At 57.9% G+C, this 16379-nt stretch overlaps 2 protein-coding genes across 3 annotated transcripts in view; one reads left to right on the forward strand and one right to left on the reverse strand.

Annotated features, from left to right (window-relative positions):
- Positions 1 to 11825, forward strand: part of GLS (glutaminase) — a 62635-nt gene extending 50810 nt beyond the window's left edge. Inside the window, exons 15-18 of the mRNA XM_079782786.1 lie at positions 4722 to 4783; positions 5790 to 5866; positions 5949 to 6012; positions 9431 to 11825. Coding sequence (XP_079638912.1) covers positions 4722 to 4783; positions 5790 to 5866; positions 5949 to 6012; positions 9431 to 9587 — 360 coding nt within the window. The 3' untranslated portion in view covers positions 9588 to 11825. The remainder of the gene's footprint in view (positions 1 to 4721; positions 4784 to 5789; positions 5867 to 5948; positions 6013 to 9430) is intronic.
- A 3266-nt stretch (positions 11826 to 15091) lies between these two features.
- Positions 15092 to 16379, reverse strand: part of STAT1 (signal transducer and activator of transcription 1) — a 33765-nt gene continuing 32477 nt past the window's right edge. For both annotated transcript variants that reach the window (XM_079782784.1, XM_079782785.1), the window contains exon 24: positions 15092 to 16113. In XM_079782784.1, coding sequence (XP_079638910.1) covers positions 16099 to 16113 — 15 coding nt within the window. In that variant the 3' untranslated portion in view covers positions 15092 to 16098. The remainder of the gene's footprint in view (positions 16114 to 16379) is intronic.

Consider the following 16379-nt stretch of genomic DNA (forward strand, 5'->3'; position numbering starts at 1 on the left):
CTGAGCTGGGAACCGGAGCCGCCAGGGCAGCCTGCAGAAGGCGGTTCTGCTGGTCGGTGCCAGGGCAGCGACCTCGCGAACTGTGACCCTGTTGTCCTCCGTTAAGACTGCAGATCAGCTCAGGCCGTCCGGTTCGGGCGGAGGGAGAGCTGATGGAGGCAGCAGCGCTGGGAAGGGCCGCAGTCCCCTGCCCAGTGCAGTTCCTCTCCTGTGCAGGGGCTCCCACGAGCGGAGGGGCTCCCACGAGCAGAGGGGCACCCATGAGCGGAGGGGCTCCCATGAGCGGAGGGGCTCCCATGAGCGGAGGGGCTCCCATGAGCGGAGGGGCACCTATAAGCAGAGGGGCTCCCATGAAGGGAGGGTCACCCATGAAGGGAGGGGCTCCCATGAGCGGAGGGGCTAAGAGCACTCACTCGCAGGCTGCGGCCCACGCCTGTCCTTACTCGGGAGTGCGTCATCGGAACTGGCTCGCCTGCTGGCAGCTGCTGTTCGCTCGTTGCTTGCCAGGCCCTGGCCTTCCTGACAGGTGTTTTAAAACTCACCTGACTCAGTGAGCACTGGGGAGTGGGGACGGGCGAGCAATGGTTAGCGCAATCCCTCCTTTGCCAGTCGGCTTGGCGCTGGGTGAGTCCTCTTCAGGGCCCCCCCCCCCCCGTGTGGTTTGTGTGGGCTTCGTGGCAGAGGGCGTGCCCTGGCACGGGGATGCCTGTGGAGCTCGGCAGAGCAGGAGGCGGCCTGAGTGCGGGGCCCACTGCTGTCCCAGCCCCGCTCAGGTTCTCTGGCCCCGGCCGCCTCCTGGCGCAGCCCTCGGCGTGCGCAAACCTTCGGAGGGGGCTGTGCCCGCCTCCCTGGGTGTCTGGTTGGGGCTAAATGCACCCGTGGCAGCCTTGCGTTCTCACGGGGAGAATCCCAACCCCCGTGTTACGTTTGTGTGTGTGTGAGTGTGAGTGTGTGTGTGTGAGTGTGAGTGTGTGTGTATGTGTGTGTGAGTGTGAGTGTGTGTGTGTGAGTGTGTGTGAGTGTGTGTGTGTGTGTGAAGACAAGCTCGTGGTTTCCTCACCCCCGGTTAGCCGCAGACCCTTCTAAAGTGCAGTGCATTTTTCTGACATCCTCCTTTTACATTTATCTCTCGGAACGGAAGCGTGCTTATGAATAAAGTATTAGCATACTCTCAGTGACCTGATCATATTCCCAAGTCAGCCTTTCATGGGCTTTATTAATAAGGAATGTACTCTTAGATTGGGAAATATTGAATGATTGGTGATACATACTATATGTAATAAAACCTCTTGGAACTAGCGTGGTCTAAATTCGGAATTTGAGAAAAGGGGTAGGTGTGCATACAGTCACAAACAGGCCGAGGGCTTACTGCTGATAGCGCTGTGAAGAATGGGAACCGGGTTTAAGGTTAACATTCCTGCTGCGCCCGTCGGAAGTCAGGGAGGAGATGCACGCGTGGGCCGGTGCCCCACATCAGAAGCACATGCAGGAGCAAGGCCTGGCTTCTGATGTGGGAGGTGGCATAGGGCTCACAGGGGAGGCGCTGAGAACAGCATTGCAGTGAGAGAGGGGGGAGAAACGATGATTTTAGGGAATAATTAGCATGTTCTGGGCCTGGGAGGAGCGGAAGGTACACTCGGGGTCGTACTGGGAAGAAGGGGTCTCCTTGAGGGCCCTGAGCACCACGGGGACAACGGGGATTGTGAGTGCTGGGTGAGGCGATGGAGGCGTGGCAGCCAGGGGACGCGGCCGGAGGGGATGGAGAGAGCGGACCGGGACCCAGGTGCTCCCGGAGGAGGAAGGGGCACAGCCGAGAGCAAGCGGGGAGGACCAGTGCTCCCGTCGGGGTTGAGAGGGTGGCAGGCTGAGGAGTCCGATCAGGGAGGACTCGGGGTGTGCTGACACTCCCTTGTGAGAATCGGTGCCCCGAGCAGTGCTTTGTGGAGACGGTGAGAGGGTGTGGAAGGTTCTGGAGGGTGGGAGGACAGACACGGCCCCAGTGGGGAGAAGCGGACGAGTTGGGTAACGCTGTTGGAAGAAGTTCAGGGAGGGAGACTCAACCATGATGCTAACGGAACCCCACATGGTGCTGACAGTTTGAATATTTGATGGCTTGGGAGAAAATACTTAGTGAACACTTGTTTTATTGAGATGTAGTCAACAAAGAACAGCGTAAGGCGCACAATGGGTTAATATGAGTCATTTAATGAGCATCGATTAGAACTGAAGCCACGCGGTCATGGGAGAGCGAGGCCCCGTCTGCCCACACGGAGCTTGTGTTGAGCGGGTGCCTGCCTCACAAGTGCCTGGAGCCCGAGGGGGGAGAGCGAGGAAGGGGATGAAGGAGAGGGCGGTGCTTCAGAGCTGCCTGGGCGTGAGACCGGGCAGAGGGACCGGGCGCCCCTCACCGCTGGGGGGCAGCGCCCAGCAGCAGGGCAGCCCTGGGTGCCGGGACCAACAGGACAACTGCCTGGCCGGGCAGAGTGAGGACGGAGACAGGGTGACGGCGTGGGGCAGTCGGTGTCCTGAAGGCCACGGGGGAGGGTTCCCTTTTAGTCCAGGTGTGAGGGAGCCCCCGGGGGCGCCAGGATGCATGTTTTAAAGAGATGCTTGTATGCCCGGCCGGCGTGGCTCCGTGGTTGAGCATCGACCTATGAACCAGGGGGCCACGGTGCCATTCCCGGGCAGGGCACAGGCCCGGGTTGTGGGCTCCATCCCTGGTGTGGTACATGCAGGAGGCAGCCCATCCATGGCTCTCTCTCATCATTGAGGTCCCTGTCTCTCTCTCCCTCTCCCTTCCTCTCTGAAATAAACAAAAATATATTTAAAAAATAGAAATAAAAAGCTGTCTGCGGCAGCCGAATCGAACAGAGGAACACAGCCATGCACCACCTCACCAGGGAACTGTGTTGTCGGGTGACCTCGTGCAAATGTCACAGCGCACACCTGCGCACACCTAGCCGGCAGGCCGTCTGCTCCCGGGCTTTGGGACCCCACCCCCCACCCCCTGACCCACACGTTGTGATGCGAGCGTGACGGTAGCCAGAGGCTGTTGCAGGCCCCCGGGTGGATAGGGGCGCAGCCCGAGGGGGTGAGAAGTGGGCGCTGACCACCCTGGAGGTGGAGCCTGTTTGTTGACTTGGCGTTTGGCCTGCGCCACCGGGGGAGCCGTGCCCTTCCACCTGGGGCGCTGGGAGGTGGGGGTGGGGGAGGCGGTGGAGACGGAGATTCCTGTTAAACATCTGGAGGCAGCGGCCAGCAGGGGGTCGGATATGGGCTTTCAGAGCCTGGGTGGGGAGCCCTAGCCTGCGGAGAGCTGTGCTGTTTTTAAATAAAAAGATTAAATAAATAAATAAATATAATTTCATTGATTTCAGAGAGGAAGGGAGAGAGAGATGGTAACACCCATGATGACAGATAATCATGGATCGGCTGCTTCCTGCACGCCTCACACTGGGGATAGAGCCTGCAACCCAGGCATGTGCCCTGACCGGGAATCAAGCCCTGACCTGGTTCATAGGTCAACGCCCAACCCCTGAGCCACACTGGCCGGGCTCAGGTTAAAATCTCGGGAGAGTCCCCAGGGCTGTGGCTTTGTCTGTGGACAGCTGGGTTACTTTCCACCGCTCCACTTCGACTTCTCTCTTCCACCAGTAAGGCCAATGTCAGTGGCTGAAGTTGCAAAGTAGAAGGTAAAAGTGGGCATTGACGAAGTGTTTACAGATCGTGTACGTTCAGTAATTAGCTTCTCAAAAGCGGGGCTGGCTGATGGCTTCGTGACGGCTGCCGGAAGCCGGTGGCCTTTGGGATAAGCCAGGCTGTCTTCATTGTAAGGCCCGATGGTGGGCGTTGTCAGTATCAGGGACCTACTGTGTGGGGAGGGTCCTGCCACCTGAGAGCAGTGTTGGGGGCTGAGCCGCTGGGCTCGCGTGGAAGACCGTCTTCCCGTGAAACAGCCTCGTCCCGGCTCCAGGTGCCCGTGCTGAGCGCGGCCTCGGGAGGTCTGAGAGGAGCCGTGGTGGTGATGGTGGTGGTGGTGGTGGTGGTGGTGGTGGTGGTGATGGTGGTGATGGTGGTGGTGATGATGGTGATGATGGTGGTGGTGATGGTGGTGGTGGTGGTGGTGGTGGTGATGGTGGTGGTGGTGATGGTGATGGTGGTGATGGTGGTGATGGTGGTGGTGATGGTGATGGTGGTGGTGGTGGTGATGGTGGTGGTGGTGGTGGTGGTGGTGGTGGTGGTGATGGTGGTGGTGGTAGTGATGGTGGTGATGGTGATGATGGTGATGGTGGTGGTGATGGTGGTGATGGTGAGGACGGTGACAGACAGGGCCTCGGCGCTGGTACGGCATGACTTGGTTTTCCGTAATGGTGAGACGTGCATGCTGTGAGCACAGTCAGCTCTCCGTGCCGGGCGCACCAGGGAGAAGGCTCTGACCACGTCTCCGAGGCCCCGCCGTGTGTCTCGCACGCACGTTAAGGTGCCCATCCCTTCGGGCCGGTGGCATCATTCCATTCCTCCCTCCCGCGTCTCATCTTCAGGTTGGATTTCCCAGAATCCTCTGGGGAAACAGGAAAAGAGCGCCCACGTGCCCGCCTCAGGGTGGACGTGCATGCAGGTGGGGTAACTGCGCGACCGGCTGAGGCGTCCCCCGCCCACGGGAGCCCGGTGCCGGTCCGTTCGGTGTCCCCCCGTGAAGCCTGACTTTCCTTGTCTTCCAGGTGAAGTCGGTGATAAACCTCCTGTTTGCGGCCTACACCGGAGACGTGTCTGCACTTCGGAGGTACGTTCCCGGGCGGTTAGCGAGTGGCTCACAGGTGTTCACGAAGCAGCTTCTGGGCAAACGGCCATCTCAAGGCGAAAACCCCACTTGCATTTCCCTCCGATGACAAGGACCCAAACAATGCAAATTAACGTCCCCTCCCAGGGCGCCAGGCTGGTGGTGCCGTCTCGTCCCTTCCTGCCTCCAGCAAAGCCCAGGCCCCTTTTCCTAAGGGTGGCGGTCCAAACGCCTTCTCCACCCCCGGCACCCTCCACTCCCCTCTCTGGGCGGAGGGGGAGGGGAAGGGGGAGGTGGGGGGCAGCAGAGGCCGCATGGCGCTGTGTACTTCACGTCAGGCCTTTGTGTAGAGCTGCAACTCCAGTGTGATCGAGTCTGTGCTTAACTCCATCTTTCACGTCTGTCGGTCCTCGTGCCCGTGCTGTACCATGCACTTGAGAGCTGCTGAGCGGCTGGCTCTTCATGGCTCTCACCACAAAAACAGTTACGCGGGCCGACAGAGGTGTTGGCTCACCAGCACTTTGCTGGTCATTCTATTGCAATATACCAGTGTGTGCAATCAACACACCGTACACCTGAAACTGACATCAACTCACAGGTCCTTATATCTCAATGAACTTGTGCTCTTCAAAGACCTTGAAGAAAAGTGAAGTCCGATTGGTTCTCGTACACGGTGGCCTGTAGCCTGCCTGGGGGATACCTGAGGGAGGTGCTAGCTGCTTGCTCTGAAGCACACATTCGTCTGGCGGGGTCCTGTTCTTGAGTTGGAGTAACAGGGGATGACGCCACATCCAGGGCGAGAGGGCGACGCTGCCTCTTACCCAACAAGAGCAAAGCTGGGGAGGGGCGCCGTGGCCGTGGCCCAGACGCCGTCCCGGCTGGACTGGGCCTCGCGCTCCCGGTGCGGAGCCCGGTGGAGGCCCTGCCTCCGGACCTTAGCCGGAACCGGGCGGTGCTGGGAGTGTGAGTTTAATGTTTTGTGAACACAGATGTGCCTCCACATTTTCAGGTTTGCCCTGTCGGCCATGGACATGGAGCAGCGAGACTACGACTCGAGGACGGCCCTCCACGTGGCTGCTGCTGAGGGTGAGGACGGCCCCGCGCCCACTTCCTTTTCAGGCTTGATCTCGCCTCGGCACTGAACCTGCCTGCTCTGTGTTGGCTACAGGTCACGTCGAAGTCGTGAAGTTTCTGCTGGAGGCCTGCAAAGTCAACCCTTTCCCCAAGGACAGGTGAGCCCGGCGCGGCCTCCGCATACCGTGCAGGTCGGGGTTTGATCACGCAGGTCAAGGGCAGGCTAGCTGAGGGGGCACCCCTTCGCCCACCACGTTTATGTGGGAGACGTTCTTCAACTGGGTGTGGTGCCTGCTGGGGGGCGGGTCCTCTCTGCCTATTCTATTTCTTACCCAAGGTGGTCCCTTGTCAGCATTTTCCACGTTCGTGTGGCTGTCGGTCAGCACTCCGTACGGGGAAACAATTCTTTGCCCTTGGAAAGAGGGAGTGGGAACTGTGTCCTCGGGGTTTCACCTACGCAGCGTGGACTATTTAGAAGGCGTGTGAATGCTGCTGTTCTGGGGCTCCCCAGCGAGTGCCTGGGGTTCTGAAAGTCCCGGGTGGGTCGGAGTCCCCTCGGAAGGCTTCGAGGAAGTAGGATGTCAGTCTGTGCCCTGGGGAGACGGGGCTGGAGGCCGGGAGAGAAGGTGCTGCTTCAGCGGGAGAAACGGGCCTGGACACACTCCGCTCCCTCCCGGCCCAGGGGGCACACTGCCACTCACCCCATAGGAGACGTGTCCACAGAGGACGCCCCGGAGGGGCAAGTGCAGCGCGTGGAGATGCCCGGCTTCTACCCATGGCCCACACATGCCAGAACTGCACATGTGCTTACGCGCCCGCACGTGTCAGAACTGCACGTGTGCTTATGCGCCCGCACATGTCAGAAGTGCACGTGTGCTTATGCGCCCACACATGCCAGAACTGCACATGTGCTTATGCGCCCACACATGCCAGAACTGCACATGTGCTTATGCGCCCACACATGCCAGAACTGCACATGTGCTTATGCGCCCGCACATGCCAGAACTGCACATGTGCTTATGCGCCCGCACATGCCAGAACTGCACATGTGCTTATGCGCCCGCACACGTCAGAACTGCACATGTGCTTATGCGCCCACACACGCCAGAACTGCACATGTGCTTATGCGCCCACACATGCCAGAACTGCACATGTGCTTATGCGCCCGCACATGCCAGAACTGCACATGTGCTTATGCGCCCACACATGCCAGAACTGCACATGTGCTTATGCGCCCGCACACGTCAGAACTGCACATGTGCTTATGCGCCCACACACGCCAGAACTGCACATGTGCTTATGCGCCCACACATGCCAGAACTGCACATGTGCTTATGCGCCCACACATGTCAGAACTGCACGCGTGCTTATGCGCCCGCACATGTCAGAACTGCACGCGTGCTTATGCGCCCGCACATGTCAGAACTGCACGTGTGCTTATGCGCCCGCACACGTCAGAAGTGCACGTGTGCTTTACGGACTTAGCTGCCCCGTGTTGGGCGCCCGGATGTTTACAAGGGTTACGTCCTATTGGACTGATCCCTTTATCACATGGAGTGTCCGTCTTTGTCCTTCTCACAGCCTTTTAGCCTCGGCTTTTAAAGTGTAGTTGGTCTGTTATGAGTATTTCTACCCCAGCTCCTTTTTCCCCTTTGCATGAAATGTTTTTTCCATCCCTTTACTTTCAATCTGTATTTTCCATTCTGAGGTGGATCCCTTGTAGACAGCTTGCATGGGAGTCTTGTTATCCATTTTGCTACCCTATGTCTTCTGATCCATGATCAGTGAGAAGGAGAATAAAGGTTTAGAAGAATGGAGGAAGGAGAGATGTGATACTGAGTTCGGGTGGGATACTTGAGGACTGTATTCAGTTTGGAGTATGTTGATTATTCCCTAGTTATTAAGGTTTTACATCTTTTCTTAAATGAGAGCTTTGGCTTTTATTTGCTCAGCTTGCAAGAAATGCAGGAAAGTTACGGCGTCAGGGTCTGAAAACTGTTGGTTCTCCAGGCCATAGCCTTTATTAGCAGCGTCCCAAACCTCCCTTTTGTCCCCAGATGTAATGCCCACGCCGGCTCGTTCCTTAGCAAGAAACTGAACAGCGCCCCCTCACCCCGATTGATAATCCCAACCCAAACATCACTCCCCACGCGTGGAGACCATTGCTGTGCTTGCATATTTAGGGACTGGGATGTGTTGTGGTTTTTTGTCCTAATTGGCCAGTAGGAACGTGGAAGTGAAGTACCCAGCTGATGGCAAGGGTTAGCTATGCAAGTAACTTGGTAACTAGGTATTCAACTATTCGAGATTTTAGGTTAAACCAAGACAGTTCTTTCTTCTACTTCACAGAGTCAGTGTCACCTCAATTTGAATAGGCTTGATCAAATGTAGTGTGTTCTGTAAAGTTGGTATTTTGCATTATTTCATGGGAAAAGTTGTAAAAAAGGTAACTTGCAGTTAACATTCAATCCCCCCCCTCCCAGAAAGACAGGTAATTATATGCTGCAGAGGACGAAATCTGTCCTCACCCCCATCTAAGGCCACTGACTCCCTAAATAAGTGAAGGCCAGTAAAGAAGTAAAAGCAACTTAATTCAGCTGGGGCTTTTGAGGGGAAAAATACACGTAAAATGTTACCTGATTTTAAAAATTAAGAACAGGTTACCAAACTTTATCCAGAAATATTTTTCAAATGAAACGGAATATACAAAACCTCTTGGGTCCATGTCGTGGCCTCCTTCAGAGGGTAAAGGTCAAGGACCGCGACGGGAGAGAGAAGGAAGGAAAGCCAGAAGGCGTGCGTGGCACAGGAGCCCGAGAGCCTGGTGCCAAGGACCGGCGCCATCCGCGAGGAGGCAGGAGGCTTCGTCGGTTGTGAGGGGTTAGGGAACCCCCGTCTCCCTCTGTCCCTTCCTTGGGTTGTGTGTCACCGACTGTCTCATTTCTTAAGAGGCGGGTGAGCTGCTTCACCGCTGCTGGCCACTCCTCCCCTGTCACCCTAAGAGCACGGCCCCAGGAACACGTGGGAAGGGCAGGGGTTGCCCTCCTGCCCGTGCGCTGGCCCTGGGTCCCATCTTCACCAGAGAAGGTGAACAGTCCAGTCCTTGGGGCCGATCTTGCTCCTACGATGTGCGCTTGGCCCTAATGGGGTCGCGGTTATTTCCAGGCTCTTGAGATTCACTGCGATCCTGAATTCATAGGAACATAATTTTCCTAGCAAAGGCTAGGGGGTGGGTGCTACAAACCTCATTTCCTTTGGACGTTTTATTGGGAGAGAGATCCCTGGAGCTTTTCATGGAGTCCCAACTCAGGGACCTAGAGGAGTCTCCTGTGTCCACCAGCCAGGACTCCCCCTCCGGAGCACTTGGGTCTGTTCTCGGAGAACATCCTGTCCTCCTCCTCCCCAAGGCTGCCTCCCAGGCCACTTTTTGAACCATGAGTCCCTCCTGTTTACTCCTCCCACTAATGGTTACTGGTCACAGGGCTCGGCTGGCACGGCCCTGCCCTGCCCCCGAGCCCGGAGGTGCAGGGCCGCTGTCCGAGGCGCCTCACGCCCTGTCCCGTGTGCCGCCTGCAGGTGGAACAACACGCCCATGGACGAGGCGCTGCACTTCGGCCACCACGACGTGTTCAAGATCCTCCAGGAGTACCAGGGCCAGTACACGCCGCAGGGCGACGCCGACGACGGGAAGGAGAACCAGACGGTGCACAAGAACCTCGACGGCCTCCTGTAACGCGCGGGAGCCCAGCGCAGCCGCTTACCTGTGTCACCGTGGACGTGATCGTGGAGCGCGTGTGTCTTTCTGCCTGGGGGTGTGTCCCACAGCGTGGGTCAGCTCAGCGCTACTGGCAGTCTCTCTCTTCGTTGTAGCCCAGGACAAACCTGATCTCTTTGGGGACAAAATAGAAATAAAACCACCTCCCTCCGCCATGTGAGCACTGTGGCCTGGTGCACTGTAGAGTCCGATGCAGAAGAAGTAGTCCCAGTGCTGGCTTAGCTGTGAGGTCCTCCTGATTGTGTGTGTTTTGTGGACTTTGTTTTACGCATCAATAGAAATTGAGCTGTTATATATACGGCCTGTCCGCAGAGGCGAGGCTGCCTGTAGAGGCAACGTAGTGTGATTTCCAGGACTTCCTACATAGACTTAGTCTGAGCGTTTGAACAACTGCGTGCACTTATGGTTGTGTGTGTAAGATTTCTCCCACCCCCGAGCTTCATGACGTGACTTTGCAAATTATAATAGTTAACAACTGTTAGTAGGATAGACCAATTCTGATCAGACTTTATCAGGGAATCTGTTCAAGATACGTTTGGTGACCAAAAAAATGTGTCCATGTAGCTAGACTACTTTTGGAGATGTTTCCTTTTTCTACGTCCCCTTGGCCCAGCCTCTTCCCAGACGCAGCCACATGCCTGTCGGGCCCTTTAGCTGGGAAAGGGGGTGTGACACGCCCCTCCCCATGTCCCCGCGTCAGTCAGAAAGCTCCTCCCAGATCTGGCCTCTGAGCTGTAAGGGGGCTGTCTGTCTACAGACGAACCAGACGACTGGGTACGGATTGGCCCCGTTTCTCGGCCCACAGAGGGGATGAGCTGCTGCGGCTCTCTAAGAAGCAGTCCGCGTCCAGGCTCAACCCAGAAGCGCCCGGTCCCGAGCGGAACCGCCGCGGAGGTCTGCACCGTGACGTCCGTTCTGTGGGTCCCCGAGGCCCCGCGGCTCCCTCGCTTCCCTGGCGGACCACGGTGGGGGGCTGCAGCGTTCAGAACAAGGCCAGTTCGTTGTAACTCGAGCCCCAGCATTTTCGGGGAAGGGATTGCACATACACTTTATCAGACCTCAGAGGTGAAGGGGTATGTTAGTGAGAATGTCTGATAGTAAGCGCGCGCACACACACACACACACACACACACACACACTCACTCACCCCTGACTTCTTCGAAGCCGTTTAGTGAAACGAGCAGAAACCTCCCCCAGACATGCCGGTGGTCACATTATACGGCAAATCCTTTCCCCTTGTCTACGGGCAACACGCTGCTTCCGAGCTTCATGGTGCCCGACGGCCCGCTGACCCACTAGCGGCCTCCACGTGTTTTGGTTTTTGCTTCCATCTAAGCCGGCGGCCGGCCTCGCCGGATCCCCGACAGCGTGTCCGTGGCCGGGGAGGACTGAGCCGCCAGGCACCAGGCCGGCCTGTGTCTGTGGGAACGAGGCGGTGGGCTCCTGCCCCGGAGCCTGCGGAGCCAGGGGGCCGGGAGCGGCGTTGCCCCGGCCAGACACCCCCCCCTCGACCCGACCCCAGGGGTCCCCGCTTCAAGCAGCGCTGTGTGCCGTGGGGGCCCTGATGGCTCCCGTGGCGGAAGGGTCCCCGATGGCCTGGGCGCTTTGCTTTAACGAAGAGGTTCCCGCTGTCATTTCTGAAGTCCTCACCTTTTCTCCGGTCAGGACTCTGGTAACGGCTTGTGGCTTAGCTCCCGTGCCCTTCCTGCCCACGAGGTTACGTACCCGCTCCCTGGCTCCCGCTGTGGCCGCTGGCTGTAGGCTGACGGTCAGGAGCACCTTTGGTTTGAGTGCTGTGCGCGGTGCTGCTAATGGACGCCACCTGTATACCCCCAAGACCTGTTTGGCGTGAGGCTCCTCTGTCCCGGAGCGCTGTGGTTTCCTCCGCTTTGTGCTCGCTGCCGTTGGCTGCTCTGGGTTCTGTGCTCTCATCGCGGGCGTAATGTGCTGCCCCCAACTGGGGAGCTGGGCGGTCGGCCGTGGGGGGCTGCTGTCTGGCCGGGCCTGGGTGCCGCGTGTTGGGTTTAGACTCCTCCCGGGGGTTGCTCAGCTATGAATGTATTTGCCGCCAGGACCTCCCGGGAACCTAATCGGACAGTTATGTTGTACATGTTCTGAAGTCGGGAAGTGTTTATTTTAAATGAAATCGGGTAGTGTTGCTTTCCACCGCGTAATAAATACATGTATCCAAAAAACCGTGACAGTGAAGTTTTTAAAAAAACAGCCCTGGGGCGGGCATGCCCCGGGCACACCGCGCTTGGCTGGTCGGAGCCATTCCTGCCGCCCGCGGAGAGCCGGGCGCCGGGCACGGTGTCGGTGCGGCCGCCGTGCGGGTGCCGGTGAGCACGTGTGGGCTCATCTCCGACAGCGACGGGCGGGGCCGGGGTGGTCTTCCCGCTCTCACCTGCTGACCTCACAGTAACGCGGGCCGGACGGCAGGCCGGCAGCTCAGGAATGTGTCAGGCGGCACTCAAACCAAGGCTTTTTGTGTGTGTGTGAGTGTGTGTGTGTGTGAGTGTGTGTGTGTGTGTATGTGTGTGAGTGTGAGAGTGAGTGTGTGTGTGTGAGTGTGTGTGTGTGTGTGGGGGGTGGGGGTACAGTTACAGATGGAAAGGACGGGGCGGAGGAGACGACTTGGGAAGGCACGCATGTTTCCAGACGGGAAGGTGAGGGAAGGAAGTCAGCTGTTGAAAGGGGCAGAGACTGGGTGTTTTGTTCTGTCCCAGAGCCTGAGCCCGAGCCCAGGCCTGTGTGCGCCCAGGATCGCCCCTGCCCCCCCCACTCCCCACTCCCCTCGGAGTCAGTGAGGGCTGCTAGGAAGTGAGTCCAACAAGCAGTCCCGACAGCAAGAGCGGCTCGAGGCGCTGCCCCTCGGACCAGAACTGGCAGAGGCTGTGACGGACGCCGCCCGGCGCACAGGCTGCAGCGGGTCAGCCGGGATGGAGACAGACAGCGGGCGGGCGGCCCTTCCCGTGCCGGCGCCGGCGCCTTCCCGTGCTGTGCGCCACACCGACGTAGTGAAGGTGCTGAACCTGCGGCCCGGCTGGCCCCTTGCTCCGCGCGGGAGGCACAGCCTGCAGCCGAGGCCGAGCCCGTTTCCCCGAGGGGCCGCCCGTTCACAACCGCCAAGGAGGCTCTGGACAGAGCGGCCTCGGTTCCCTACAGCCGTCAGGGCCGCGTCTCTGAAACGGCGCACTTTCATGGCACTTCCCCGGTTCCGTGCTGTGGGCGGTGTCGGCTTCACCGACTGTCCCCGTTTTATGCGTGAGATGGTGCCAGAGCGGTGACCAGGCCTCAGCACCTCCACCCCAGCCGGGCTCTCCCCGACGGTGTTCCGGCGTGTGGGCCCGGCAGGGGCGGCGGGAGGGAGGCTACTGGTCCTGGGGCCTCGTCTGCCTTCAGAGGGCCGCTGCTCCCGCCATCACACCCAGGGAGGTCGCTGCCGGTGCCGTGCCTGTGACTGTCCTCACCCTCCTTCCCAGCACACGCCTCTGTCCGAGGTCACGGCTTCCTGGCGGAGCACCTTTGGGCAAAGGGCACCTTTTTGCGTGGGTGCGGGGACAGCTCACGGGTCATGCAGGGGAGGGACTTGGAGACGAGACAAAGTCCCACTTCGCAGGCATTTCAACATGAGGCCTGTATCAGCAGCGCCGACATCCTCTAGAACCGTGGTCGGCAAACCGCGGCTCGCAAGCCACATGCGGCTCTTTGGCCCCTTGAGTGTGGCTCTTCCACAAAATACCACGGCCTGGGCGAGTCTATTTTGAAGAAGTGGCGTTAGAAGAAGTTTAAGAAATTTAGCTCTCAAAAGAAATTTCAATTGTTGTACTGTTGATATTTGGCTCTGCTGACTGATGAGTTTGCCGACCACTGGTCTAGAACAAGGGCCACGTGATTTGTGCGTATGGGGGCAGCTGTGGTCGCGAGGCCACGGGACTCGCACTTGCTCTTTAGGGCGCCAGCACAGCCTCCCTCACGTGTCCTCTCTGACGCTGTCCTCTCTGATCACTGTCCTCTGACCGCTGTCCTCTCTGACGCTGCCCGGACCGCCTCGCCTGCACAGCGGCTGAGGGAGCGAACACCAAGGAAGACGACGCTGTTAATCTGATTTAAAGCGGCTGTGGGACCCTTTTTCCTGCCAAGGGCCGTTGGGTATTTGTAACATCATTCTCGGGCCAAACAGAAGCATCCACTTAAAAAGTAGCCTGCTGCCCTGGCTGGTGTGGCTCAGTGGATAGAGTGTCGGCCTGCGGACTGACCGGTTCCATTCCAGTCAAGAGCACATTCCTGGGTTATGGGCTCGATCCCCAGTAGGAGGCCTGCAGGAGACAGTCGATCAATGATTTTCTCTCAGCATTGATGTTTCTCTCTCTCCCTCTCCCTTCCTCTCCGAGTTAAATAAAAATATATTTTAAAAAATTAGCCTGCTCTATTTGGTCAAATATGTAATTAGCTCACCCCTCATGCCTTGGCAGGGCCAGACCAAAGGGCCTATACAGCCCCCGGGGCAGACGTTCCCCACCTGTGTTAAAGGACTGATCATTGCCCTGGCTGGCTTGGCTCAGTGGATAGAGCGTCAGCCTGGGGATTGAAGGGTCCCAGGTTCGATCCCAGCCAAGGGCACATGCCCGGGTTGTGGGCTCGATCCTCAGTGGGGGGGTGTGCGGGAGGCAGCTGACCAATGATTCTCTCTCATCATTGATGTTTCTATCTCTCGTTCTCCCTTCCTCTCTGAAATCAATAAAGAAACGTTAAAAAAAATAAAAATAAAGAACTGATCATTGTTCTATGAAAAACAACAGCAGCAAGAAAAAAGTAAAACAAACTTACCCAGATCTCTGACCCCACCCCCCAAAAAAGGAAATATATTTTTAAGTTTAATCATGTTAAAAAAAAAAGAGAAAACACCAATCTACACGTAATGCCAGTAACCGTTACAATCTTCACCCGATGCTGTCAATGGGACCAGCACTAGCGTTAATGCTCCCTGAGAAGCGGACAGTCTCTAGGCGAGGGCCGTGCGTGAGCCGCCCAGACGCTCACAGAGAACACACGCCAGAGGGGAACCCCAGCAGTGAGAATCAAGGGTTTGTTCACGTCTCTGTTCCTTTACATTTCCATTCGCAAAGTCCACGCACACCCGGCCGGCCGCCGCCTCAGGTGTGAAGGGGGAGGAGGCCTGGCTGCTGCTCGGCACAAAGGACCAGGTGCACGCGGCATTCGGTGCGACAGGGAGGCGTCGGCTTTAATGTTAGGTGACGCGGCGACGGCGGGAGCAGACGCAGCTGCAAGGACAGCAGGCTGTGACGCATCTGAAGAACCGTGTCAAACCCGACCCCAAACATGACTTTTGTGTCAGAACTAAGGAAGGCAGGCGGCACGTAACAACACACGTCACAGAACACCACCAGTCAAAACGGGCTGGGGAAGCAGGACAGACGACGGGACCATTGGCAAAGGCCTTTGTCAGAGAAACACTTTATCAGCGAAAAGAAGCCATTCTCAACCGGTTACACAGGACGAGCTTTCACATGATTTGATTCTCGGAGTATCTCTGGTTAATGGTTGGCCAGCTATTCTTTCTTTGTCAACTTGAAAAGGTTATGACTAGGAGACTAAATACCAGCGAGTAACAATAAAGACAAGTTAACCCAATGAAGAAACATGAACTCAGTTTCTGAGTTCGTCTACACCTACAATTACACTCAACCTTGGAAAGAGGACCAGTTCTGGCCTGAGCGCTGCTGGGAGCAGCTGTTCCCGGCAGAGCGTGAAGGCGCTCGAACTCACGGCCATGGTGATGAGGCAGCGTCTTCAGCTGTGCACATTCACGCTGACACAGAAAACACGGCTCCCGGATGCGGAAACGTGCTCCCTCGACTGGTCTTAGCCAGAATCGTAACGTGACAGAAGAGCGAATCCCCGAGAGAGAGCGTTTGTCTTTCGCTGCAAGTGGCTGGTGTGGGCGTTACAGTAAAAGGCAGAACACAGCTGCTCTCCCTGCCCAGGCTCAGGATGGCCCCTCGGCCAGGAGGGGGTGTGATTCTAGAGAAACGTAGCTTTGAACTGCTTCTCAGGGAGCCGGGGAAACTTCCAGCCCGTTTAAGGCAGAGAAAACAACACGAATTCGCGGGTCTGTCCCGACCCTGCGGGCTGGCCCTGCCTTGGCGAGCAGTTGCTGGGTGCTGCTGGCGTCTCCGCTTCCCTCTCTCACCCCGGGAGTCCTGACTGCCTTCCCCTGAAGCCCGCTCGCTCCGTGGAGAGGGCCTCTCCCTTTTACCTTTAACTGGATGCACACAGCCCTGCGGGGAACAGGGGTGTCTGAATTGGGGGACTCCGCTTGCTATCAACGGGCTGCAGACACTGGGCCTTTCTTCCCTTTCCCTAGAAGCAGGACGCCGAGGACAGAGAGCAGGAGGGAGCGGCAGGGCGAAGGGCAGGTGGCGGCGGAGACGAGCAGGCGCGTGCTCTACACGGCGTTCATCTGCGGAGAGAGGACACGTCGGGCGGTTAGTGACGGCTCTGGCCCAGGGCAGGCCCAGGGCTCTCACACGGCCTGTCACCAAAGAAGCAGGAAGACGATTCCAACAGACGTACCGGGGACAGAGGCTGTCAGCACGGCCCCCGCCCCGGGACCCATGGAGGCCTTTCCCACCCCCTAAGCCCGTGGTCGGCAAACCGCGGCTCGCGAGCCACATGCAGCTCTTTGGCCCCTTGAGTGTGGCTCTTCCACAAAATTCCACGTGCGGG

This window comes from Cnephaeus nilssonii, assembly GCF_951640355.1.
Source record: "Cnephaeus nilssonii genome assembly, chromosome: 10".
In the NCBI taxonomy this organism is placed as follows: domain Eukaryota; kingdom Metazoa; phylum Chordata; class Mammalia; order Chiroptera; family Vespertilionidae; genus Cnephaeus; species Cnephaeus nilssonii.